Source organism: Heterodontus francisci, chromosome 37 (genome assembly GCF_036365525.1).
Source record: "Heterodontus francisci isolate sHetFra1 chromosome 37, sHetFra1.hap1, whole genome shotgun sequence".
NCBI lineage: Eukaryota > Metazoa > Chordata > Chondrichthyes > Heterodontiformes > Heterodontidae > Heterodontus > Heterodontus francisci.
This window is the reverse complement of record NC_090407.1, coordinates 24,568,452-24,596,342: the sequence shown is the minus strand read 5'-3', so window position 1 is coordinate 24,596,342 and position 27,891 is coordinate 24,568,452. Positions and strand designations below refer to the sequence as shown.

General features: G+C 41.4%; 1 protein-coding gene across 1 annotated transcript; it reads left to right on the top strand.

Annotated features, from left to right (window-relative positions):
• Positions 1-310: 310 nt before the first annotated feature.
• micos10 (mitochondrial contact site and cristae organizing system subunit 10) lies at positions 311-27,671 on the top strand. The gene is made up of 4 exons (XM_068016793.1): positions 311-426; positions 24,052-24,099; positions 25,074-25,183; positions 27,505-27,671. Exons 1-4 carry the CDS (start codon positions 363-365, stop codon positions 27,517-27,519), a joined length of 237 nt encoding a protein of 78 aa, XP_067872894.1. The 5' UTR covers positions 311-362; the 3' UTR covers positions 27,520-27,671.
• The last annotated feature ends 220 nt before the right edge of the window (positions 27,672-27,891 follow it).

The window sequence follows — 27,891 nt, the reverse complement described above, 5'->3', positions numbered from 1 at the left end:
ATTGCTGAGTTCTTTAAAAATGATGACAGGTCGCAAACCTAAAACGTTGTCTCTCTTTCTCTCTGCACAGATGCTGCCAGTTCAGATTTCCAGCATCCGCAGTATTTTTTTTATTATACTGACTTCTTTGCTCTACTCTTGCTGCTCCACCTCGTCCCACTGCGATCACGTGCTGTCAGGCCCCGCCCTTCCCCGTGATCACGTGCTAACAGTCAGGCCCCCGCCCTTCCCTAAGATCACGTGCTAGCAGTCGGGCCCCGCCCATCCCTGTGATCACGTGCTGGCAGTCGGGCCCCGCCCTTTCACCCTTGCTGACAGATCGTGGCCAATTCTCGCGAGAGCCAGTTAGAGGCAAGTGTAAGATGGCGGAGGACGAAATCAGCAAGAAAGTGGAACGGTGCTTGGCGGATACGGTGGTGAAATTAGGTAAAGTTGCTCGAGTGCAGTTGATGGCTTGGAATCGTTTCTTCCCGAGTAGACGGCTGGATTGGTGGGCAGATATGTCGCGGAGTAGGCAGAGATTGAACCTGGGGCCTAGCCGGCAGGCCTTGGGCAAGGTGCCCTGTTGCTGATTGGATTTAACTAGCAGCACCAGTTCAACCTGCTGTGAATAACGGGACCACGGAGCCTTATTCTTTCCCCAGTACACTTCTAGCACAAGGGATTGAATGCCTTTGTGGCGGCTCCCTGTCTGCCCTCCTCAGTAACAATTATCTCTCCCTGGGCTTTGGCTTGGGTGCGAGTCCCACCAATATCGGCCGCTTTCAGTACCCCACCCAACTACTATTCTTCATGTCTAGGCCTAGATAGTAAGTGTTGGTTGGCCCTTTGACCTTGGAGTGTTAAAAGGGGGAAACTGAGCACAGCTTCCGTTCTTGGTCAGTATCTGACGGCTTCAGTTAGCTGTGTCTGTGTGGATGTAAGGTGAGAACAGGATCAGAAAATAAGAGAATCATAGTTAGGTCAGTATCTGGGGAGAAAACAGACAAGTTAACGTTTCAGATCAAAGCCCGGACCAGTAACATGCGCTGTTTTCCTCTGGCATTTTATATTTTAGTTTGATTCCCAGCACCGACAGTATTTTATCCTTGCATGAGAAGATCAGGCCTGACTGTGATGCCTTGACATTCAAGTAAAGGAAGACCTTTGATTTGTGTATCCTTGTGCTCAAATTCCCCATGGTCTTGTCCCCATCTATCTCTAACCTTCTCCAGCTTTACAACCATCTGAGGATTCTGTGTTTCTCCAACTCTGGCCTCTTGTCACCACAACTGGCTTCGCCCCGCCATTGGTGTCTGCCTCTTCGGTTTGGGTCCCGAAGCTTCCCTCCCGAAGCATCTTTGCCTCTCCACTTCTCTCTCCTCCTTTAAGACATTGCTTAAAACCTACCTTTTTGACCAAGTGTTTGGTCACTAGGACTTTAGCACAAAAATCAAGGCTAACACTGCCGTGCAGCACTGAAGGAGTGCTGTCTTTTGGATGAGACATTAAATTGAGGCCCCATTTTCCCTCTTAAGTGGATGTAAAAGATCCCATGGCACTATTTGGAAGAGGCACAGGGGAGTTATTCCCTGTTGTCCTGGCCAGTAGTTCTTCCTCAATCACATCACAAGGACGATTATCTGGTTGTGATCACATTGCTGCTTGTGGGAGCTGGCTGTATGCAGATTAGCTGCTGCATTTTCTACATATGACGGTGATTACATTTCAAAAGTACTTTATTGGCTGTAAAGTGCTTTGGGATGTCTGGTTGTCGAGAAAGACGCTACATAAATGCAAGGCTTTCTTTACTTGCCCTAATATCGCTATCTTGAGCTCAGTGTCAATATTTGTCCCATTACACTCCTGTGAAATGCTTTGGAATGTTATACTATGGTAATGATGCTATATAAATGCAAGTTATTGCTGTTGTATAATGCTGTTTATGCCTTTGTGATGCCCAAAGTACTTTATAGCCATGCAATTGCTTTTGAACTGCAATCGGTGTGATGTCTTTCCAAACACAGCAACCAATTGGTGCACAGCATTATCTTTTTTTCTCGGTACTTGGATAAATGTTGGTTAGGACACTTCTCATAGTGCCTTGAGATTCTCTTGAGGGGACAGATGAGGTCTTGCTTTAATGTCTTATTTGGAAGGCAGAATCTCTGGCAATACTCCCTCAGTACTACTGAAGCAGTCTGTGCCCACATGTAGCAAGTAAGTGGCAAGTAACATTCGTACCACACAAATGCCAGGCAATGACCTTCAACAAGAGAGAATCTAACCGTCTCTCCATGACGTTCACTGGCATTACCATCGCTGAATCCCCCACTATCAACATCCTGGGGGTTACCATTGACCAGAAACTTAACTGAACCAGCCACAGGGAACCAGCTGGCAGTGGGATGGGATACAGAGTGGAGGTACAGTAGGGGTAATATAGAACAGAAAGTGAGTCTGCCTGGAGGGCAGAGCAAATATAGACCTGGTGAGACGCAAGGGAAAAATGCAAGGTTGGATTGCATCTATTTCAATGCAAGGAGTCTTACTAGTAAGGCAGATGAATTGAGGGTATTGATTAGCACATGGGATTATGATATTGTTATCACAGAGACATGGTTGAGGGAGGGGCAGGACTGGCAGCTCAATATTCCAGGGTATAGAATCTTCAGGCGCGACAGGGGAGGGAGTAAAAGAGGAGGTGGCATTGCACTGTTGATCAAGGAGTCAATTACTGCAGTAAGGAGGGATGATATCTTAGAAGGTTCCTCTAATGAGGCCATATGGGTAGAACTTAAAAACAAAAAGGGGGCAATCACTTGGCTGGGAGTGTACTACAGGCCTCCAAACAGTCAGGAAGAGATAGAGGAGCAGATACGTAGGCACATCTCTGAGAGGTGTGAAAATAATAGGGTAATAGTAGGGGATTTCAACTTCCCCAATATTATATGGGATAGTCTTAGTGCAAAAGGCTTAAAAGGGGCAGTATTCTTAAAATGCATAGAGAGCTTTTTGAGCCAGTATGTAGAAAGTCCTACAAGGGATGGGGCAGTACTGGACTTAATCCTAGGGAATGAAGCCGGTCAAGTGGTAGAAGTGTCAGTGGGGGAGCATTTCGGGGATAGTGACCATAACTCTGTTAGATTTAAGGTAGTTATGGAAAAGGACAAAGATGGACCAGAAATAAAGGTACTGAATTGGGGGAAGGCTGATTTCAATATGATAAAACAGGATCTGACCAAAGTGGACTGGGAGCAGCTACTTGTAGGAAAGTCTACATCAGATCAGTGGGAGTCATTCAAAGAGGAAATAGTGAGAGTCCAGAGCCAACGTGTACCCGTTAAGGTGAAGGATCGGACTAACAGGCCTTGGGAACCCTGGATGTCAAGGGATATAGAGCATTGGATCAGGAAAAAAGAGGAGGCTTACGGCAGATCCCAAGCACTGAAAACAGTGGAGGCACTAGAAGAGTATAGAAAGTGTAGGGGGATACTTAAAAAAAGTAATTAGGAGAGCGAAGAGGGGGCATGACAAAACACTGGCGGGCAAGGTAAAGGAAAATCCCAAAGCGTTTTATAAGTATATTAAGGGTAAGAGGATAACCAGGGAAAGAGTAGGGCCCATTAGGGGCCAACGTGGCAATCTTTGTGTGGAACCGGAGGACATAAGTGAGGTTTTAAATGATTACTTTTCATCGGTGTTCACTATGGAGAAGGATGATGTAGGTGCAGAGATCAGGGAGGGGGATTGTGATATACTTGAACATATTAGTATTGAAAGGGAGGAAATATTAGCTATTTTAGCAGGCTTAAAAGTGGATAAATCCTCAGGCCCAGATGAGATGTATCCCAGGCTGTTATGTGAGGCAAGGGAGGAGATAGCAGGGGCGTTGACACAAATTTTCAAATCCTCTCTGGCCACAGGAGAGGTACCAGAGGACTGGAGGACAGCGAATGCGGTACCATTATTCAAGAAGGATGGTAGGGATAAACCAGGTAATACAGGCTGGTGAGTCTTAACATCAGTGGTTAGAAAAATAGTGGGAAAAATTCTGGGGTACAGGATTAATCTCCGCTTGGAGAGGCAGGGATTAATCAGGGATAGTCAGCATGGCTTTGTCAGGGGGAGATCGTGTCTAACTAACTTGATAGAATTTTTCGAGGAGGTGACTAGATGAGTCAGTGAGGGTAAAGCAGTAGATGTAGTATACATGGATTTCAGTAAGGCTTTTGATAAGGTCCCGCATGGGAGATTGGTTAAGAAGGTAAGAGCCCATGGGATCCAGGGCAATTTGGCAAATTCGATCCAAAATTGGCTTAGTGGCAGGAGGCAGAGGGTAATGGTCGAGGGCTGTTTTTGTGATTGGAAGCCTGTGACCAGTGGTGTACCACAGGGATTGGTGCTGGGACTGTTAATGTTTGTAGTGTACATTAATGATTTAGACATGAATATAGGAGGTATGATCAGTAAGTTCACTGACCCGAAAATTGCTGGTGTTGTAAATAGTGAGGAGGAAATCCTTAGATTACAGGGAGATATAGATGGACTGGAAAGATGGGCGGATCTGTGGCAAATGGAATTTAATCCTGAAAAGTGAGAGGTTATGCATTTTGGGAGGACTAACAAGGCAAGGGAATACACAATGGATGGTAGGACCCTAAGAAGTACAGAAAGTCAGAGGGACCTTGGTGTACTTGTCCATTGATCACTGAAGGCAGCAGCACAGGTAGATAAGGTGGTTAGGAAGGCATTTGGGATACTTGCCTTTATTAGCCGAGGCATAGAATATATGAGCAGGGTTATGATGGAGATATATAAAATGCTAGTTAGGCCACAGCTGGAGTACTGTGTACAGTTCTGGTCACCACAGGATATGATTGCACTGGAAAGGGTGCAGAGGAGATTCACCAGGATGTTGCCTGGGCTGGAGCATTTCAGCTATGAACAGAGACTGAAAAGGCTAGGATTGTTTTCCTTGGAGCAGAGAAGGCTGAGGGGGGACATGATTGAGGTGTACAAGATTATGAGGGGCATTGATAGGTTAGATAGGAGGAAGCTTTTTCCCTTTAGCGGAGGAGTTAAGAACCAGGGGGCATAGATTTAGGGTAAGGGGCAGGAGGTTTAGGGGAGATTTGAGGAAACATTTTTTCACCCAGAGGGTGGTTGTAATCTGGAACGCACTGCCTGAAGAGGTGGTGGAGGCAGGAACCCTCACAACATTTAAGAAGTATTTAGATGACCACTTGAAACGCCATAGCATACAAGGCTACGGGCCAAGTGCAGGAATTTGGGATTAGAATAGTTGGGTGCTGTATGGTCAGCACAGACACAATGGGCCGAAGGGCCTGTTTCTGTGCTGTATAACTCTATGACATAGACAGAGTGACTACAAGAGCAGGTGAGAGGCTGAGAATTCTGCAGCAAGTAACTCACCTGAATCCCCAAAGGCTGTCAACCATCTACAAGGCACAAGCCAGGAGTGTGATAAAATACTTTCCACTTGCCTGGATGAGTGCAGCTCCAACAACACTCAACAGACTCAACACCATCCAGGACAAAACAGCCTACTTGATTGGCACCCCATCCATAAACATTCACTCCCTCCACCACTGGCGAATAGTGGCAGCACTGTGTACCATCTACAAGATGCACTGCAGCAACTCACCAAGGCTCCTTCGACAGCACCTTCCAAACTTGCGACCTCTACCCCTAGAAGGACAAGGGCAGCAGATGCATGGCAACACCACCACCTGCAAGGTCCCCTCCAAGCCACACACCATCCTGACTTAAATCTGTATTGCCGTTCCTTCACTGTTGCTGGCTGGATCAAAAACCTGGATCACATCCCTTCCTAACAGTACTGTGGGTGTACCCGCACCAGATGTTCAAGAAGGCAGCTCACTACCACCTTCTCAAGGGCAATTACGGATGGGCAATAAATGCTGGCCTTGCCAGCAATGCTCACATCCCATGAAAGAATAAGAAAAACAGAAGTTGTTTGGGCTCGTCCATGCTGAAATGCCACTTGGGTGTGATACTAGTGAAGAGAAAAGTGTAGTGTGTTGGTGTGCATGAATTCAAGCAAATTTAATCTGTAAGTAGTTTTGAACCATGGACCGATGGTTCATTAATATGATTTGTAATAAAGTATCTAAACTACCAAGGGTGCCCATTGTAATAATTAACTCATCAACTGTGGCGCAGTGGTTAGCACCGCAGCCTCACAGCTCCAGGGACCCGGGTTCAATTCTGGGTACTGCCTGTGTGGAGTTTGCAAGTTCTCCCTGTGCCTATGTGGGTTTTCGCCGGGTGCTCTGGTTTCCTTCCACATCCAAAGACTTGCAGGTGACAGGTAAATTGGCCCTAGTGTGGGAGGTGATAGGGAATATGGGATTACTGTAGGGTTAGTATAAATGGGTGGTTGTTGGTCGGCACAGACTCGGTGGGCTGAAGGGCCTGTTTCAGTGCTGTATCTCTAAATAAAAAAACATAAATAAATAAACTAAATGGATTTTGAAGTAAATGACAAAGGCTCTTGTGACCAGGACATGCCTCTTATTCTCTGCTGTGCCTCTGTAACTTGAATTTCTGTTTGTATGTGCATTTTGGCTGCTGGTCCAAATCCAAGCTTGTTACTTCTCTCTGCACTATTTTCCCCTCTTGGGGTCTTCTCTCCTGTTTCCTTCTTTCCTGTCACCCTGTCATGCCTCCCTTTTCTCCCCTCTTGATAACTGTGTTGGTAGACTGCTTGTCTTAAATGAGCCACTATTTCCTCCAGTTGAACATTTAAAAGACCAAAGCCATAGTCTTAAGGTTCTTACCACAAACACTGTGCTTGCTAAGGATTCCATGCCCCGCGTTGGCCATGGCTCAGGTTGAACCAGAATGTTCACAGCTATGGCATCCTATTTGATTCAGAACTGTATTTCTGAACCCATATTCTCTACATTACAAAAGCTGCCCATTTGTGTCTCTAACATCGCTCACCTCTTCCCCACCTCAGCACCTATGCTGCTGAAACCCTCATTCATGTCTTTGTTACCTCCAAACTGGACTTTGAATTTCTCCAGATCGGCCCATCTCTCACCCTTTACATTTTAGCTCATCCAAGTGCTTCAAAGTCTTTTCGTCCAAAACTCTGCTGCCTGTATCCTGTACTACAGCAAATCATGATTACACACCAACCCTGTCTTTGTTGGCTGACTTTGGTTCCTGGTGTCCAAATGCTTCAAATGGAAAATTATCCTTTTGTTTAAACCCCTTAAAGGCTGTGCTCCTCTGGTCAAAACACTCCATTCCACAGACTGTGGTCTCTTGTGCATTGATTCCATATTTGGCAGCTATACCTTTAAGTACCTAGCCCCTGCTCATGGAGCCACATCGCCTCTCCACCTCCCTTTAGTTTTAAAATCCATCTCTTCAAGTAAACTTTTGATCACCTTTCCTAACCTCGTTTCTTTCAACTTGTTCATTTATGAAGTATGTTGGGTGTTTTTTCTACACTAAAGGAATTATATAAATGTAAGTTGATGTACATTTTCATGTCTAGTCCAGTTGTTGTGGAAATACAACATTTGCATCCATGCAGACTGCTGAATGGTTGTGTGTCACTCATTACAAAGAGTTGGAGTGAACATTCCATTATTTGCTTTAATGATCAATCTATTGAGAAAACTAGCTGATCTGTGGCATTGCACATGGAATAAAACTGACCACTTATGGTGTGTTGGACATCTATTTGTGTCATAGAATAAGGCAATATTAGCTCAGCTTTTTATCTGAGTCACAGAAGTTAAGATTGTTTGACAAGTGCACAATCCAGATTGTAAGTTTAACAAGCTTTGCATTCTCCATGAGAAATCTTTTAGACATGACAATTAAAGGAGTGAAAGCTGGCTGAGGCAGTGTAGTTCTTTCTGTTCGAAAGTACTACCCCATCCAACCATCTGTCCCACCTACTGCCATCTTTCTTTGTTTTGGTGCTGCTTCATGGAGAATGGAAGACAGCCAGAAGTGAAGCAGATGTCAAGACCAGGGGTTGACCAGATAAAATAACTGCAAGCTTGATTGCTGGGTAGTTATTTTGGACTGGCGTGATGTTGGCCCTATTGGCATTTGCTCTGTTCTTCGCCAAGTTTTGTAAAGTGTAAAGAGCTTGCATCTATATTGGCACCTTTCAAGATCTCATGACATCTAAAAGCACTTCACAACTAATGAATATTTTTGAAGTGTAGTCACTGTTGGTTTGTAGGTAAACTGACAAGCCAATCCCACAAACAGCAGTGAGATGAATGAAACAGTTAATTTGTTGGTGGTCTTGTTTGAGGAATCTCCCTGCAGTTCTTCAAAAAAAAAAGTGCCATTGGATCTTTTTACATTCATTAGCTCAGCTGGTAAACCCTCGGCTGAATCAGAAAGTCGCGGATTCAAGTCCCACTCCAGAGACTTGAGCACAAACATTTAGACTGACGCTACAGTGCAGTACTGTTGGAGTGCTGTCTTTTGGATGAAACGTTAACCCAAGGCCCCATCTGCTCTCAGGTAGAAGTAAAAGATCGCAGGGCACTATTCCAAAGAAGAGCAGCAGAGTTATCCTTGGTGTCCTGGTCGATATTTATTCCTCAATCGATGTCACTGAAACAGATTATCTTATTGTCACATTGCTGTTGTGGGAGCTGACTATGTGCAAATTGACCTCCACATTTCCTGCATTACAAAAGTTACTACAGTTCAAAAAGTACTGGCTGTAAAGTGCTTTGGGACGTCCTGAGGTTGTGAAAGGCGCTATATAAATTCAAATCTTCATTTCATCTCGACAGGTGCATGGGCCACAGTTTTAATGACTGGTATGAAAGATGGCATTTCCAACAGCATTACTTCAGCATTGAACTGGGATTATAGATCATATGTTGAAATTCTGGCGTAGGCCTTGAACCCATCATCATCTGGCTCGCAGATGAGATGTGCTACCAACTAAGGCAAGCCAAAACTGTAGCCAAGCTGACAGAAAGATTGTGAAGCTACACTGGTGAACCAATGGTGAGATACACTACCCTGTAGTACTCAGCCATATATAGATGAAGAGAAAGTAATTAGAAACTCCAACTTGGCATTAGAAGAAAGGTTTTGCATGAAAAATCTGATGGAGTTCTTTGAGAAGATGATGAACATGATGGATGAGGGAAATGCAGTCGGTGTGGTATACATTGACTTTCAGAAAGGTACCACAGAGGAAACTATTGGAGAAGATTAAGGCTATGGAATTAGCAAGAAGGCAGCAAGTTGGATTAAAAAGTAGTTAGAAAGTAGGAAACTGAACTACAATTAAAGTCACTTTCTCAGTGGTTGGAAATGGATAGTGGCGTCCCAGAAGGTTCTGTTCAGGAGTCACTTGTGTTTGTTCTTCAATGATTTGGATATAGGGCTAGAGAGTATGGTGTTTAAAGTTTCAGATGGTACTAAAATAAGAGGCATAGTAAATAATTTTTAGAATCAAAAGCTGTAAGTGGATTTTGAGAAGAGGGTGGAATGGGCAAAATAGTGGTAGGTGGATTTCAATGTCAGTAATCTGATTTGATGAAAAGTGAATACTTTGGGGAAAGCTAGGTGATGTGTTAGAGGGGGATTCAAGTGCACAAGACATTTAAAACAATAACCTTGAGTGCTTTAAGGCCATTACAAAAGTTAGAATAGTTTTTTTTGATGAACGGCGTAGGATATGTTATGTAATGGTGAATCTATGTAAAGCCTTAGTAACAGCACAGTTACTGTATAGTGTTCTCAGTTTTACACTATGGATGTTGAAGCAAATGAAAAGTTACAGTGCAGATTAACTTGGATACTTCCTGGAATGAGAAAAGAAGGTGGAGTTGAAAAATTGGGCCTGTTTACATTAGAACAGAGGAGGTTAAGGGGTAATTTGATAGTGGTATTTAAAGTCATGAAGCGACTATTTCTGGTGATTGAAGGGTTTGGAATGAAATGCCATAGATTTAAAATTCAATGCAAGAGCTTTAGGATAGAAAGCAGGAGAAACTTTTATTTAACACAGGTTTGCAAGGCTGTGGAATGCTCTACCAGAGCGATTGAAGCAAAGACTAACTGTTGAGGGCAGACAGAATAGTTGGTTGAAGGAAAAGGGGTTCAAAGAGATACAGGAACAGAACTGGCTGAAGGGATTTAAGACTACTACTTACATGAAGGATAAGTGTGAATATGAACTGGTTTAGCCGATCGAGCTGCTTAACATTGTAATTTCTACGTAGCAGATTCCCAGGCCTTTGAGTTAGCTGATGTCAGTCAGGGACTACAATGACTTAGTTACCCTCTGTACCTTAGGGACACAATCAGTTAAAGGTTCCTGATATCTATCTCTTTGTGTATTCGAAAGTGTGCATGTGTGGACATCAGATGAGGACTAGGTTGGGTTCAATGTAATGACCTCCACTGTTGGTTAGCCTGCCGATACTTAGTTTGACTCACAAGTGAATACTGTCCCCTTGGGTAAAATATGGAAGATACGTGTAGAATAACTCCAGCAGGAATCCTTCAGAAATGGAGGAGAGAAATTGGCAATAAGACTGTGTAACAGTGGCAGCTGATGAATATACTGTACTTAGTAGGGATTTTCTTGCTTAAGTTCAGCCGTGAGAATCTGTTGAAGCGATGCTTTTGACTTGCAAACAAAAATTGTTACTAAATATTTATAGTAAAATGTCATTTTAAACTACAAAGTGAAATAAGAATCCATCGCTTTTTAAAATTGCATGCTCTAAATAACAGGGTGTGTGTTGTTTATTGCTGAGAGTAAATCTGTAACTAAAGTATTACACATCAGTAACAGCTCCTGCTAATTTTAAAGAGAGCTATTATGTCAGCATTAATGCTGTGTCAGCTCGTTTTAGTTTCAAACTTTATTGGATGACATTTAGAAGTGCAACTTATATTTAGTTAATTATGTTTGTCAATGTGGTTTGCAGCTGGTATAAAAATAATCAGACTTGGAAACAGATTTCTAGATCACATGGTTATTGGGAGGTGATGATGCAGCAAGTAGTTTGATAAAGTTTTAAAGGAATGTCCCCCATTTTTACTCCTGCTGAAGGTGTTAACTCATGCTGGGATGCGGTTCATGAGGTGCTAGCAGCCTTCTAGTGTCATTTCCAAATAGTAATTCTTTGTGTGTGAGCCAAGTATGCACAGTCTTTGGGTATGTTACCCTCCATGATTGAACTTGATCCTGCCCTTGCCCAACAACCAGTATGGGTTGTTGGTTGGTAATCAGAAGCAAGAGTTCTAAAATGATTCTTTCCCTCAAGGCCAATTGTAGCCCACCCTACTCCTCCCTTGGTGTCTTAACTGAAATTGGTTAACTACACAATCTGGAAGTCAAGCTTGAGATCTCCTGGTTTGTATGGTTGAGCATATTGACCCAGTTTTCACCAGGCTTATTTAGTGCATCAGTAATAGTACACTTCAGGAAAAACTATACTTGCCTGTTTCTTTGAATGTGGCAATGCAGTTTGTGTGTGATAATTTATCATCTCAAATTGCTCACACGTGTACTTTGCCCTAACTCTCAAATACTGTCTCCGTGCACAGCTAGTTCTGGAAGAATGAAATATATAATTACAGTTTACAGCTAGGTATTAGTTAACGTGAACACAGTAATCTTCACTCCTGATGGTTTTACAGTGACCTCTGGTAGATGGTACATTTGTGTAGATGACAGGATTGGGTTCAGAATTATGACCTTCATTGTTGAATAGCCTGTCACTCACTCTCATGCAACTATAATGCCACGTGGATGAAGCAGTAGGGAACACTTGGTGCCTGTGGGACTGTACCCCAGGAAGAATCACCATCTTTAGGGAAGGAAGAGAAAAAGTGGCAGAAGACAGTTGTGATACTGTGGTTGGCGAGGATTTTCTTGACTGATTTCAATGTTGCAAAACTGCTTTAATGAAGTTCCTTAGTCTTTCACAGCTCAGCATCACACTTCACAAAGCCAGTTTACTGAGCTTTGTGTTGTGGAACTATATGTATGGAAAATGTCCTAATTAATTTCTTCAAAGCTTTGAAATCGAATTAATTTGGTAGACTCTAATGTCCAATCTCAAAGGACAATTTTTCTTCTTACAGTAAGTGAAGTGACTAGTATTTCTTTGAGCCCTATGTGTTACTTACCTACAATATAAAAGTGCAAAACAAATTTGCTGCTCTTGGACAGAGGCCAGATACCCAGGATGTCACTTTTAATTAGTACATTCTCTCAGGCTCAATTAGCAAATAACCACAAATATGTCAAGTGAGAAAGTTCTTTACTGTTAATATTGTGTTCCTTTATTCAGGATCTAAACCTATAATTTCATTCAGCATTTACCCCCTCCCGCCTCAGAGGTTTGTGTATTTTGTAGCTCTGCACCATTTAATACATTTTGCTCTTTTTCTGTGTAAGATCTTATGCCCTACTTCCAGCACCTGCCAAAGCTGCTGTGTGTGTCAGCTTGCCTCAATTACTGATAATGCTCCAAAATGGCTGGAATTATACACTGAGTCTGCACATGCTAAATAAGTAATTGGTAGCCCCCTCAGCCGCTGGGTCAAAAGAATGTGGGTTTGTACACTATACGTTGGGTTTTGGCTTGCAAACAAAGTTGCCATCTTCATGGTGTTCTGAGAAAATGCTTTATTGTTGAAGCTGTCTTTTAGATGAGATGTTAAGCTGAGGATCCAGTTCCTTGTTCTGGGCAATACTTACCCCCTCAAACAATAACACCAAAACTAGGTATTAATTGGTAACTTTAAATTGTTTTCTTTCATAATCATAACTTTTATTTAACTCTTAGTTTTGCTACTAATTATTCAGGGATATCTGTCAGGTCTGGGGGAAATGGAATATTTCACATTTTGTATAGCAAGTGCCAACATCAGTCACTGCAAGGTCACATAAAGGATAAGTGAGGGGCTGAATGGAATTCACTTATATTATCCCAGTCTCAGAAGAAGTTACATCTGAGTAATATATATTTTTTCCATACCATGTGAGACTGAATACCCAAACTCATTTTACTGCCACCGGAGAGGGGAATCTTTCATCCCATTTGTTGTTTTGAGTCTATTTGCTAATGTAAAGAGCTGATTTGAGAAAATGTTCTGAATGACATTTTAATTCAGCCAATTGTCTTACTTGGAAATTTAGCCTCAGTTTTTTAAAAATAAAGTACTTTCAGCCTTGAGAATTGTCACTGTAGCTCTATGCAAGTCATAGAGTGGGAATGGATGTAAGTTTGACTTCCTAATCTGAGTAATGTTGAGTGCATGGACTGTGGCATCTCCCTGGAAGGAAGGAGGAAGATCAGAAGGCAGCCATGCCAGGGTGGTTCCTGACCTCTGACCAGTTTGAGATGACATTGCCAACCTGGGCACGAAGCCTGACAGACCAGGCAGAGAAAAGGTTGTGGGGACTAGTGAGAGGGAAATTTACCTAGGAGGAAAAAAGGACATTTTGTCTGAAGCTAGTTGTAATGTTTGTGTTTTCTAATACCCTGTGTAGGTCACCGCACTTATCATTTTATACAGATGGCACTTATAAATCAAAAAAGCACCAAATAAATATGGAAATAAGGCTGTCTGTTTGCATTTACTAAAATTCCATTATCTAAATTACCATTTCAAATTGCAACACAAAGGCAAATGCAGCATGACAATGTACTCTTTTAACTATATGGCTGAATATAAAAGGACTGCTAGATTGGCTTTGGCATGATTACCTTTATTAAACCATTAACCATTCCATTCAGAGAAATAGTTTCTCGTCTTTAAAAAGGTCAGTGAGGTCAGGATGATCCTGCCTATTTTACATCAGTTGAAAAATTACTGTACAATGTGTAGAAAATAAATTTGCCTTTAAGGTTGTATTCTCTACTATTACGTTCCTAAATTGGAGCACTCAAATTGATATTTATCAAGGTATTTTAATAAGCACAATGTTGGTCTGAAGCAGTGTGCTCAAATTCAGTCTGGGAATGAATAATGAAGGTCACTCCTTACTGAAGGGATATAAAGGTCACACTTTAAATGAGTTTTGGCATCCTCCATCTAGTCCCAATAGAATCTGATCCACAGCACAGAACTACCATTAGTGCACTTCATAAATAATAGATATTGTGGGAGCATTCAACAGCATATTAATGTTTTGGAGCATGTCATGGTAGGCCCCCACCTGCCAAGAATGAGGCACATTAATTTTGTCACGAACATTGATTTTAAACAGTTACTGGAGTGAAGAAAGGACTTGTTAAACAGATCAGCCGTGGCTGGAAAAGACAGTTGCATACTAACAGATGGTGCTTGGAAGGACAAAGGACCGTTCCCTGATGCATTCAACCCATAATGGACCTCGATCAGGTATTGTTTAAGAGGAGCATTCCAGAGACTACTAAGGTGATGCAATCCAAGATGTGGTCAGACCAGTTAGTCACATGACTAACCTGCTTGGCAACCTGGGTTTTTCTGAATTGTTCAAACAGTTTGAAGAGAGAAAGTCTGTTTGCTCCTGAACTGAGAAGATCTCTCCTGTCTGCTCCCATCTCTCTCTCTCACAAGCCTCTGATTCCACTGAAGACACATGAACCCCAAGAGAGAAAAGTCTCCTACAGTGAACAAGGTTTAAGAATAATATTGGGCCCCAGTGAAAAACAAGAACTACCTACAATCAAGGACTCTGCACCTCAAACTTTTCACTTTATTTTTTCTTCTGTTTTCTGTCTCTATTTGCATGTGTGTATTGTGTATGCATGCTAGCATGGGCACGCGTGTATGTGTAGGCGTCAATCAAATTAGAGTTTAAATTTCAACTTTTCTCCTTTACACTTAAGCAAACCTGTTTGTGCTAGTTTCCTTGCCTCATAATTGGAAAGCGGTGAACAAGGATTCACCAAGGGGGAGCTAAAAACATGGTGTGTTTAAAATTAAACCCTGTTACTGTAAGACCAGGTGAAGGCTGAGAGGGACGCCTAGACACCTTTCTCGTAATAAGCACGATAAGATTTCTGTTCCATTTTGAGACCGCGTTTTCATTTAAGGCTATTGGCCAGGCTAATTGCTTGTGTACTATTTAATTTAATGTGATACTTGCTTCCATCAATCGGTATCAAATGATAAAAACAATTTAAATCTCAAGAACCATCTGGAAACTTTGTGCAGTGAAATGGGTCAAAAGTTTCCGTGACAGCCAGGTCATTAGATTTAGGCTTCAGCGGTCTTCTACAAAATGAGCCGAATTATTTGAGCTGTACACTACTCACTGTATTGAGCTAACAGTGGTAAGTATGTTCGGTTTATACCCTGTGCCTGAAGGGGAGAGCTCAGAGGCAGACTGATAACTCAAGTATACCAACCATGATGTTGGTTAATTTTAATTAAATTGGCATTGATTGCAGGGAAAGCTCAGTAAAGGAAATGTATGTCAAAATCTCCATTTAAAAGCATTGGATATTGATTGTAGGTATTATTGAGAGTTTGCCATACCTACATGAAGGCAATCTTCAGAAAGAAATGAAAAGGATTAATTATGTAAATTAAACTGCACCAAAGTCAGCAAAAATGGAGTTGGAGGGGAGAAAATATGTTGCTGGTCACTTTATTACTGACCTGGTAGCTGTAGCTGTATCTGATTCATTGTTCTGAAGCTGTAAATTTTAGCTATACTTGACAGAGTTTGCCTTGGAAAGTTGATCCAGCTGAGCACAATGAAATTGAGGTCCAAATCCACCTCTGCTATATACTTATTTTAAAACCATGTCGTAAGGGAATGGCAAATGTAATGGGGTTAGCACTCATTAACTCTGGAACCTTGTGGTTGAAATTTCTACATGCTCTATTTAACATGCTGGTTAATGTGTTTACAGCAAACTCCTGAGTTAATGACTGTTAATCAAGTGAATAAAAGAATGTATTATAAACATCTTAACTCTCTCGCTCATTTGCTCATGCTCTCTTTTCCTAGTCCTTATTCCTCATTATCACCCTCTTCTGTCTTTGTTCCCCCTCCCATTCTTGGTCACTATCCTTCCTCTACTTTGCTAAGAGTTGTTCCCCTTTCTCTCCTGCTCTAGGTTATTTCTCTTTCTCCCCACTGCATGGTTACTTCTCCTCCCCCTCCCCACAGCTTGCTCAATCATTCTTCCCCACCACACTCTGCCCCCCCCCCCCCCCCCAATCCATCTTCAATGGATCATTGCCAGTTGCCCCCCTTTAGCTCCTGTTCTGGGTTATTCCCTTCCCTCGCTCTGTGTTCTTTCTCCTTGCCGTGCTCTAGCTGTTGCTCCTCACTCTGGGTTGTACCTTTCTCTCCTCCCCCTCTTTCCCCCCAGCCCCACAACTACCAAACTCTGTCTCCTCCACCTCGCATCCTCCTCACCACCAGCTAGCTCTGTACTTGCTGTTCCCTCTTTTGTTTGTGACGCCACCTCGCTATTCCTGTCTCGCATTAGCTTTTCTTTAATCTCCATCTGCCCTAAGCTGTCAATTTTTGTTTGATATGCTATATAAATGCAAGTTGATGTTAAGCTGTCTGTTCACACTGTATTTGATCTCTTCCAATTACACTCAAACATGCTTTTTTTGTATGTCTGTGTGTGCCAGTTTCTGTTTGCATTTTTCTCTCTCCAACCCCACAACTAAGATTTGTTTCAGAAAACGGTGGATGGGAGTTGGTGAGGATTAGTTTTGGTAGTCTATATCCAATTTCTAGTGGGTGTGGACCCACAGAGCAAAACAGACAATGCTTGCTAAGTCTGTTGATGTACATATGTTTCATGTGGTACTCCATTATAAAATTCCACAGAAATGCAATTTAACTAAACAAAAGAATTCAATGTAGCTGTCATAGGGGTTCTTTATTCAGTCATTTGAGGTGAGTGCTTTTGATCTATAAATTGCGAATTGAAGTACAGAACGTGAACTATTTAAGGGAGTTTGTTAGTTTCGGTTGAAGTAATTTGTCTTGAAGTATCCTTTCTAATTGAGGCTGTTCATGGTGTTTGAAATAGTTTAGGTTTTATCCCTAATTTTTAAGTGAAGTGGCTTTAGTGAAGTATACTTTGCTTAACCTTCCTCAGTTTCAGATGGTCTGTAATAAGTTGACGCTTGTGTTCTTGACGTTTCATTTGCGCTGAGATTCTGATTATTTTTCCATGCGCCATTTATCTCATGGTGTGCCAAGTTGCCACCTTCCTTGGGATTGCCAGACCAAGTCTTGTTTAGCTAGGTACATGACCATAAAATTATGATTGGAGTCTCGTCTTCAAAGTTTGCTTCATACTTCTGCTTTTGAACATTTGGATGTTCTCAAAGTTCTTTCAGACCCTTCCAGCATTCTGCACTATACCGAGAAGCACTGATTTGAACAGTTGAAAATTTCGATCTCATTTCCCTACAGATTTCAGGGGAAATTGTTTGAGATCAAAGTGTTCAGTAGTTAAATTATTTGTATTGCTTTTCATGTAGGTATTTCTTTTGAGAGACATGACACAAAATGTTGTCAGCATTCTAAACAAAGCAATCATTTGTATTTTATTGCCAATTTAACTTTTATTGTGTAACTGCTAGGGAGTTTGATTTGGGAGTGAGATCACAGTAAAACCATCTGTAGGGCTGTAGTGTAATTAATTATGTTTTGCTTGTGCAGACTATCTTTTAGGCAATATGTTACCATATAGTGGAAATTGAGTATGTAAAAGCCAGAAGCTGATAGACCTGTGAATATTAAAGCTGTTACTGAGATCACTCTCTGTGACTTTTCTTGTGTCTTTGATTTTTAATACTAAGATAAAAATTGAAGTAGGCTTTGGTACTGAATTTCCTCGCTCCCCTAAAGATAATTCTGCAATTGACTGAAGCAGTCCCACTTCTAAAATAATTCTATTCAAGTGGGGTTACCTAAAAATAAAAACGCTGCTATTTTGGTTGTTGTGGGAGAAGGAAATGTAATTTTTCGTTCACCTTCTCAGTGTCTTGGGCTAATGCGAGATGGTAAAAGTGAACTGCATCTAAAATGAGTGAGTCTTTAGTCAATTTTTAACCTTTTGCAGCCCTTTATGCTCATTCCTCTTTCATTACTTGCAAATCTGAGCTACCACTTATTAGCTTGAACAGAAACATTTTAGAATGTAACCTATTTAATTAACCACCATTGAGACTAGTTTGTCAGTGAGCAGGCTGAATTGGAGGCCATCACAGGAACCTACAATCAACAGTGACCGCCAGTTGATTTTCTATTTTCCAGGTAGAGATTGGCACTGATTTACTTCAGAAGTGATTCAGAAAGTAGTCTTGTAATCAATTATAATTTTACTCTCCAAGTGCTGCAGTTGACCTAATACTGCTATCTAAGACTGCTTCAGAAGATATATGTAAAGCAACATATTATTTTCTTAACTGATCTTGCATTTGTCACTGCTGTTCAGGTACCTTCAGGGACATTTACATGACCATCTTGTTTTTTCCACTTAACCTTCTCTCAGTGGTGACTGTAATCCTTGTCTAATCTCAGTTTTCCATAACTGACCATGTGTAAGATTATTTGTTAGATTGCTGCTGATCAAACAGCAATCACAAACATGCTTGAATTTTCTGTGGGGTACAGTGTGCCCATTTGTGGGTTGCAAAGACTGTTGTGATTAAGGAGGGAATTGCCTATATTCTCCATTTGATCAGTAGTCTCTTGCAATTTCCTGACTCACTGGCAAGCTTCCTTTTGATGCATTGATATTTACCTGAAACTTTCTCAGGTGTATGTATCCTGATTCCCCTTCTTGGATGCCTGTTGTTTGTGACTTGTGATAGGTTGTCTAATTTGACTCAAAGTACTAATTCCAATATGCCACTGTGCATGAGATATTACTGATGTTGGGATAAGGTGCACTTATTGATGGGGTGCTGGTTATATTGTGTTTATCCTGAAGCATTTAATTGGGTAGGGGGCTGTTGTAGGTCTTGATGAACTCAGGAAAGGGTTGATGAGGGGTAGTGCAATTGATGTTGTGTATATGGACTTTCAAAAGGTGTTTTTTGAAGTACGACATAATAGATTTGTTAACAAAATTGATGACCATGGGAGTAAAGGGGCAGTGGCTGTGTGGATAAGAAATTGGCTGATGGACAGAAAGCAGAGAATAAGTGGTGAGCAGTTGTTTATTAGATTGGAGGGAAGTGTGCAGTGGTGTCCCCCAGGGCTCGGTGTTAGGACCACTGCTCTTTGTGATGTGTGTTAATGACCTGGGCTTGGATATACAGTGTATAATTTCAAAGTTTGCAAGTGACGCGAAATTCAGAAATTTGGTGAACAGTGAGATTAGTGGAAAACTGCAGGAGGACAGAGACAGACTGGTGAAATGGGCAGACATAGGGAGATGAAATTTAATGCCCTATTCAAAGAAGAGCAGGGGAGTTCTCCCTCGTGTCCTGGCCCATATTTATCCCTCACCCAACATAACTAAAACCAATTTAACTGGTCATTATCCCATTGCTGTTTATGGGATCTTGCTATGTGCAATTGGCTGCTGTGTTTCCTACAGCAGTGGCTACACTTGAAAAGTACTTCATTGGCTGCAGAGCACTTTGAGACATCCTGTGGTGTGAAAGGCATGATATAAATGTAAGTCTAAGTTTAGTTGGGTAGATTAACTGCCACATTTTACACAAGTTTTTCTGCCTTGTTGTAAATGTACTCTTTGAAGGTTTCAACTTAGAAGTCAAATGGGCCATCCCTCATTCACTGTACTTGTTAACAGTGCCTTCACCTGATTGCATGCCATGTAGTCCTACTACGAGAAACCGGAAGTAGAGTTTGGTGGCTGGAGCTTGGCTCAACGGTCACCTCTGAGTCAGAAAGTTAAGGATTCAAGCACCACACAACACTACAAGTACAAATATTTTTATATTTAACTTTTGTTTTTCTAAATACTGCAACTTGACAGGACTAGCCTCTGAAATATCTGACTTTTGTCCTGGTTGATCAGCTTGGAGTTCTGCTTGTCTACCAGCCTTTTATCTGTGCTGCACACCACCAACAGTTGTGGGGTGCCCACTGCCTCTCATCTAATCAGATAGTCTTAGCCACGCTTCTTGTGCAAATCAGAATAAAGCAATTTAGAACTTGTTAATGATTTGGTTGTAGGTCATCTGGAACATAATAGTTTGATACTAATTATGATTACAAAGTTTCTGTTCTAAAGCCCCTCAATGGCAGAGTTTTGTGGCAATTTGGAATCTTTCAGTCTACCATGTTTTATTTATTCAAGACTGCATACATGTTTTAATATGTTGCTCTACAATAAAGATTAAACAAAGCCCAATCCTTGCAATATATTTAAGCAGCTAGTACAGAAGTTCATCGCTTTTTCTTTTAGAATATTTGAAATGCAGTTCTAAAGATTACCCCTCCCATACATAAATGGCTTTGCAATTCAAACGTGAACACTACATAAATAAATTAGCCGACTGCAGCATTGACTGACTGCATACTTGGATTGCTTTTTTGCTGATGAGACAATTCCTTGTACAAAGCTTATTTTTGTAAAGTTCACAAACTTTTCAAAACACTGTTTAAATATTTAGAGTGAACCTTTCCAACAGAGAGGAGATTATATATTTTCTTAAAAGGACAAAAGGTGTGTTGCAAAATGCAGACTTGACCTCTTTGTAAAGTCCCTTCTTTTGGGCCCCAGCCCTAGGGTTAAGGGCAACAGAAAAAGACCTTAATGCATCTCTGTCTGGGAGACAGGTGGTGTGCAGCAGAGATGAAGGTTAAAGGTCGAAATGTTTCCCTATTTTGTACATTCTTGTTGATGGTTAACTTGTACTAGTTGGGTATAATTTCTGTGCATGGTATTTTAGGAAATCGTTAATTGTAGTGGGCTTTGAGGTACAAAAATGCTTGGAACAAAACAAGTTCTCAAATTCTCCCTGATCTAATGACCAAAATCTTCAGTGGAAGATGCAAAACGGCTTGTTTGTAATAGCATTACTGCAGATTAAGTTTAAAGCCGTTAACCAAGTTTATTAGCAAGTTAAATCTTCATAGTCACAGAAATGTAAAGCACTGAAGGAAGCCATTCAGCCCATTGTGCCTGTCCTGGCTATTTGAAAGACCAGGCATGCTTAGTCCCACACCCCTGCTTTTTGTCTGTAACCCTATAAGTTTCTCATTCTCACATACCTGTCCACCTCCCTTTTAAAATTTATAGAATCGGCTTCCACCACCTTTTCAAGTGGAGTGTTCCAGATCCGAACAGCTGAGTGAAAAAAAAATTCTCCTGATCTCCCCCCTAGATCTTTTGTCAATGATGTGGAATCTATGATCCCTAGTTATTGACCCACTCACCAGAGGGAATAATTTTCTTTACGCTATCAAAATCTCTCATTATTTTAAAAAATCTCTGTTAAGTCACCTCTTAACCTTCTTTGTTCCAAGGAGAACTGTCCTAACTTTTCAAACCTCTCCTCTTAACTAAAGCCCTTCATCCCTGGTAACATCCTGGTAAACCTCCTCTGCACTCTTTCTAAGTCCTTTACATCTTTCTTGAAGTGTGGTATGCAGAATTGTCCACAATAGCTGAGGCCTAACCAATGACCTATTAAGTTCTAGCATGATCTCTTTGCTTTTAAATTCCGTTCCTCTGTTTATAAACCCAAGTAACTCACGCCTTTTTCACCACATTATCAGCTTGCTCTGCCACCTTTAACATTTTGTATATATGGACACTAAGGTCTGTCTGCTCATCTACACTTTTCAAAATAGTGCCATTTATAGTATACTATATTTCCATATTAGTCCTCCCAAAGTGCATCACTTCTCTGCATTGAATTCCATCTATCATGCTTCTGCCCAATTTACCATCTGTCTGTGTCATCCTGCAGCCTATAGCTATCGTCATCACTATCTACTACTTTGCCAAGTTCTGTATCATCTGCAAACTTAATAATGCTACTCTCTACACCTGAATCAGGGTCATTTACATAAATGCAAAAAGCAGTGAACCCAGAACTGACCTTTGGGGAACACTACTACAAACTACCTCCCATCCACCACCACCACTTTCCCCTTAATTCCACAAGCCTCCATCTTTTTAATAAGCCTCTTGTGTGGCACTTTGTTGAATGCCTTCTGAACGCCCAAAGGGCGGCACAGTGGCGCAGTGGTTAGCACTGCAGCCTCACAGCTCCAGGGACCCGGGTTCGATTCCGGGTACTGCCTGTGTGGAGTTTGCAAGTTCTCCCTGGGTCTGCGTGGGTTTTCTCCGGGTGCTCCGGTTTCCTCCCACAAGCCAAAAGACTTGCAGGTTGATAGGTAAATTGGCCATTATAAATTGTCACTAGTATAGGTAGGTGGTAGGGAAATATAGGGACAGGTGGGGATGTTTGGTAGGAATATGGAATTAGTGTAGGATTAGTATAAATGGGTGGTTGATGTTCGGCACAGACTCGGTGGGCCGAAGGGCCTGTTTCAGTGCTGTATCTCTAATCTAATCTAATCTACTGAACTTTCTTGATTAACCTTCTCTGTTACCTCATCAAGGAGTTCACAATTTAATCAGACATGATCTGCCTTTACCAAATCCATGCTGGCTGTCCTCAATTAACTCATGTCTTTCCAAATGAAGGTTTACTTTATTCCTGTTAATGGTTTTCAATGACTTCCTCACCACTGATGGTAGGCTGACTGGCCTGTAGTTTCCTGGTTTATCCTTCTTCCCTTTTTTGAATATTGGTATAACATTAACAGCCCTCCAGTTCTCCTGCACTACTCCTGTACCCAATGATGAGTGAAAGATTGTAACCAAAGCTTCTATTTTAGTACTGAGTACATAAATAGAGTTTTTAAAATTTTGGCTTGAAAATGTCTAACATGTTTCAAAAATAAATGTTGAATTTAAGATCTGAAATTCTATTACTAATCTAAAATTGTGGTAGAGAGGTGACAGCCGGTTGTGAGATAGTATGTGCATTTTATTTTCCAATTCCTTTTAGCTAGTAACTGACTTGTTTAGAAAACTAATTTCTACACGTTTGCCCCATCCTCCAACATGATGTATTGATTTTCTTTACCCCTCCATTTTTTGCCAGAATTTCTCCCTGCTCTTGAAGACACTGACTCCTTGCTGTGTACAGTACCATGAGTCTTGGTTGCCCTCTAATACGTCACCCAAGTGCACGTTATTCTTGTGTAAGTGTAGTCTGAGTTTCAACAGGCCGTTTGACTACTTGGGACTTCGCAGCTGGGCCTGGTTCTGTCCTCAATGTCCACATGCGCATTTCTAGTGGGTATCACTCAATAATCCCCCTGAGCTCCCTTTCTCAGGCATATTGCTCTGGGTCAACCAGCTCACCATAGACCAACAATCGAATCTGAGACCTCCTAGTTTGTATGTCTCAACTGCGTTCCTGATAAACTCATCAAGCCATCAGGGAGCCCTTGATATAAAAATACAAAAACTGTAAACTTTTTTTTTGGAGCGGGTAGGTCTGGTCTTAAAATCTTTGACATGGAGCTAATTAGCACTGAGTTGAAGTGTGTTCATTTATTAGTTTGGGTTAGTAGGTACCTGTCTTTATACAATCAATCTGTTAAGACGAAGAGTGCCAGACAAACTGAAATTCACAGTTGTGCAGGCGGAAGTTTTTTCCCCTGCAGTAGTTCCTGCAATTTGTTGAACACCATGACTTGACTCCAAGTTGTAATTGTGTTAGTTGCCCCTAAGGAAGATTCTTTCAAGTTGAAAAGCCAAAACTTACTTAACACCAGCTCCTCCCCCACACTGATGATTTTTGAGGCCAGTGAGAGGAGATGTCTATAGACTAGTCCTTTATTGATTGGGTTGATATTAGGTTATTTGCAAAAAGCTGCAGAACAGACATAATGACTCTTCAAACTGTAAGTATACAGAAATATTAAATGCTGCAATGCCACTGATCCAAGCAGTTTTTAGGACTGGTGCACTTTAACTTGTGGCTTTTAATGGTTAAATTTCAAGCTTTTTTAAAACTTCTATTTTAATTTTTCAGGTGCTGGCCTTGGCTTAGGAATTGTGTTTTCTGTTGTCATTTTTAAGCGTAAGTATTGCTATTAACTGTTTGCCGAGCACGTATGGAACAGTAAATGATTGTGTGTGTCATAATTGCGAGAAGCAAAATCTGGGAGAATACAGACAGGAGGATGGGGTCATTCCCAGGCTGCTATAGAGTGCTTCCTAATAGGTGACTCAAAGCAACATTGTGAGAGGTGCTGCCATTATGGCCCAGAAAGAGCAAAACTATGATTTGATACTTTCATGAAAATGATAAACACTGTGTTGCTCCTCAAGTAACACAGTTAAATGCATTAATCATTATGCCGCTGAGCCATACAGACCTGCAACCCAGGTGCAGTCCTTGGTCTGTGCTGAGTTAGCTGGTCTGTGCTGAGTTAGCTACTCTCAGGGTAGGGGTAGGCGTGTCAGCAAAAATAAAGGGCAAATTTCTCCCATGGTCATACCTCCTGAGCATTGTTTGCAACCTAATGCTGATGTAAGGATCAGGCTGGACTACAGTCCAACCCTGCCGACCTTCCCCCAACCCCACCATGGTTGAATAGTGTACTGACACTCGCTTTCTAAGTGCATGTGTGAAGAATGGTCACTTGGGTGAGGTGCTCCATTGTGGTCTGTGGCTATGGAACTATACCCCAGCGCGAGTATGTGGCTTCAGACAAGGCGGGAAGGAGGTGGATTTGGAATACACTGCCTGAAAGGGTGGTGGATACAGATCCAGTAGTAACATTCGAAGGGAATTGGATAAATACTTGAATGAGAAAAAAATTACAAGGGTATAGGGAAAGTGTCAGTGGGGGGGTGGGGTTAACTGGATTGCTCTTCGAAAAAGCCAGCATTAACTCGATGGGCTTAATAGCCTCCTTCTATGCTGTACTATTCTATGATTCTATGAAACAAAAACTAAATGAGTCTGTTGTACAGTTTGAGTAAATAAATTGCATGCTTTTGGTATTTACATCTAGCCTAATTTTTTTTTTTGTGTGTGTGTGTGTATAGGGCGTGTTTGGCCTATTACTTTTGGTGCAGGAATGGGTATAGGAATGGCCTATGCCAACTGCCAGAATGATTTCCAGTCTCCATATCTTATGTATGGAAAGTTTGTCAAAGTGAGTACAGATACTGAATTTTAATTTTCAGAGATTTTGATCAAGGACAGATGATACTGAGAGAATCAAACAATCTTTTAACAGCCCCTTCCTTCAGCTTCTGATGGGCCCTTGCCAAGGGAGTCTGTGCTGTCATTTGTTAGCAGCCTGGAATTGTGGTCAAAGGAGAAAAGACCTACTAGTCCACTGCATCTCTGCCAAACTCCTGTCATGAATTCTACTGGGTAGAGTTTGATCAGCATGGAGTGCTACAGCTCCAGATTGTGAGGAAGGCAACTCACAATCCCACCACTACCCAAGTCTATTCTCCACTGGATGCCATAGACACAAGTGAGGTCAGTGCATTAGGGAATCTTGCTGCATTGGGTGGCATGCCTACAACTTTTCTGTGACTGTTATCACAGTTCCTATTTGTGGCATGGCCAATGACCAGCTGCTGTGTTTCTGTTCAAGGATCCTTGCCAAGTTCATTCCAAGGATGGTGGTCTCTCCTTTTCTTGAACATATGTTTCCTCCATTTCCCTTGAATTTCAGGTTTGCAAAATTTTTATGGGAAGGAGCCCATTATTGACCTTGTAAATTGTTGCAGTAGGACATCTTATCACAGAACCATGCTTTCTAGATCTCTGTCCCACAGGAAAGATATATTTATGGGGAACGTCAGAAGCGAACCTACCCATCCTTACCTGATCATACACGCGCATTCCGCAGCAGAGGCTACTGAATAGATAAGTTCTCTTTTCCCACCCTAGACCTAGGGCCAGTGAGGCCAATTATAGTTTCCCTACTACCGTCCATGCAAGACATTGCTTGTTTAATTGAATCTTAATAAAATACTTCATTTAGCAAAATACCAAATTTTTCCTGAGGAAGCTTCAGCAAATTTCAAGTGATAGAAAAGCTTCTAAAATGACTAACACAGGTTGGTTAATTCTTCAGTTAATTGGGTCTAAACTAAAAACATGTTTTACATGAAATTGATTCATTTTTAAAATTAAGAGCTCTGTTCCAATGCAGATGTTTAATTTTGTTTCTTAAAAATTGAATAGTTGAATGTTTTATTCTCAAATCAGCCTGTACAATAACATGGAATATGGTTTGTACTTTAAAATGCAACATTTGGATCAGGTGTACTTTATCCAGAATAGAGTATATTGCAGTTGGTGTAAGTTATAATTTCTTCACGCGGGGATGGATGGCTTGTTGGTTGTCAGTCATGATCCTCCTCCTACTAATTACAGTTGTGTAGGTATCAGGTGAAGGTGGGATTGGACTCTGCTATGATGCCCTCTATAAATAAGTATTCTGTCAACACTTTGTAGAGTGCTGTCAACAGTTTGACAGGTGACCCTTTGAGATACCAAGGGGCGGTCTGGGACCATGAAACAGACCCCAGCAGGAAGCTTTCTGGATGGGGCAGGATACTAAAACTCAGCTTGAGAAGTTGTAAATGTTTTGTTCAGTTGAAAATTGCAAAACTTCAGAGTGGAATGCTGAAATGCACCTTCTATTGGTTCATCCCACTAGAACTGGAATATAATCGAAATGGTAATTTATGTGTAAATGAATTGGGAAAGGAAATTGTGCTGTGTATATACTATATTTCAGCTTAATTTGGGCTTGTATGGTATATATGACACTATTGCATTTTAGCTGAAATTAGGCCTGTATGGTCAAGATAAAAGTTTCAAACTGGGAATAACATGCAGTCAGGAGACAGAGTGCCCATCTTCCTCTCATTTTCAGCCTCCTTTGTTAGAATCTTCGCCCTCACCACATTTCTCCCCCTCCCCCCACCCCCACCCCCACCAACCAGCTTTCTTTATCTCCACTTTACACAAACACAATTTTCCCAGCTGAGGATAGGAAGCTGATTTGTTCTTTGGCCTCCATCAGTGCAGTAACGAGAACAAAATTGATAATCTTACATCTGTAGATCCATTCCATCATGGAATTCTCTCTCCAAATCCTTTTGTCTTGCCTCTTCCTTCCAAAGCTCTGCTCTTTTTGAGGTCACTGGAGGCCCTTCTCCACTCTTAATTTTCTCTCTCTCTCTCTCTCTCTCTCTCTCTCTCTCTCTCTCTCTCTCTCTCTCTCTCTCTCTCTCTCTCTCTCTCTCTCTCTCTCTCTCTCTCTCTCTCTCTCTCTGGGTTAAGTGTCCATCTTTTTCTGTTACTTAAGTATGGCAGTATTTTCTTTGTGTGGGCTACTGTAGGTGTCATTTTGTGTTGCCTCTTAATTGTAATAAAATATTAAAATATTATCACTTAATTTTTGCAGAATTAAACTCTCTACTAATTTTGGGAATTATTTTTTCATAGGACCAATCACCTTAGGACGATTTTCACAGACTCTGTACTTGCTGTACAGTACCAGTTTCCCGTGGATCAATTCTGCCTGTGTGCTTGTAACAGAGATACTTACTGCTGTGCTGTATTTAATTTCACTTCTCAAACTTGTACATTAAAATCATCATTAATAAAAAAGAGCTAACGACTCCTATTTATGGTGCGCAGCTTGATCCATTTGCGCATAGAAACGAGAAAGGTATATTACTAAGGACTAACAGATGAGCTTATCTGGGAATTCATGTAAAATGTGGTCACTGGTGACATGAGCAAGTGAGATGGAGTTCTGAAAATAAGTTGTTGAATTATCAAACATCCAATTAAACCTGATGAATGGACACTTCTTGAAAGATCCTTGTT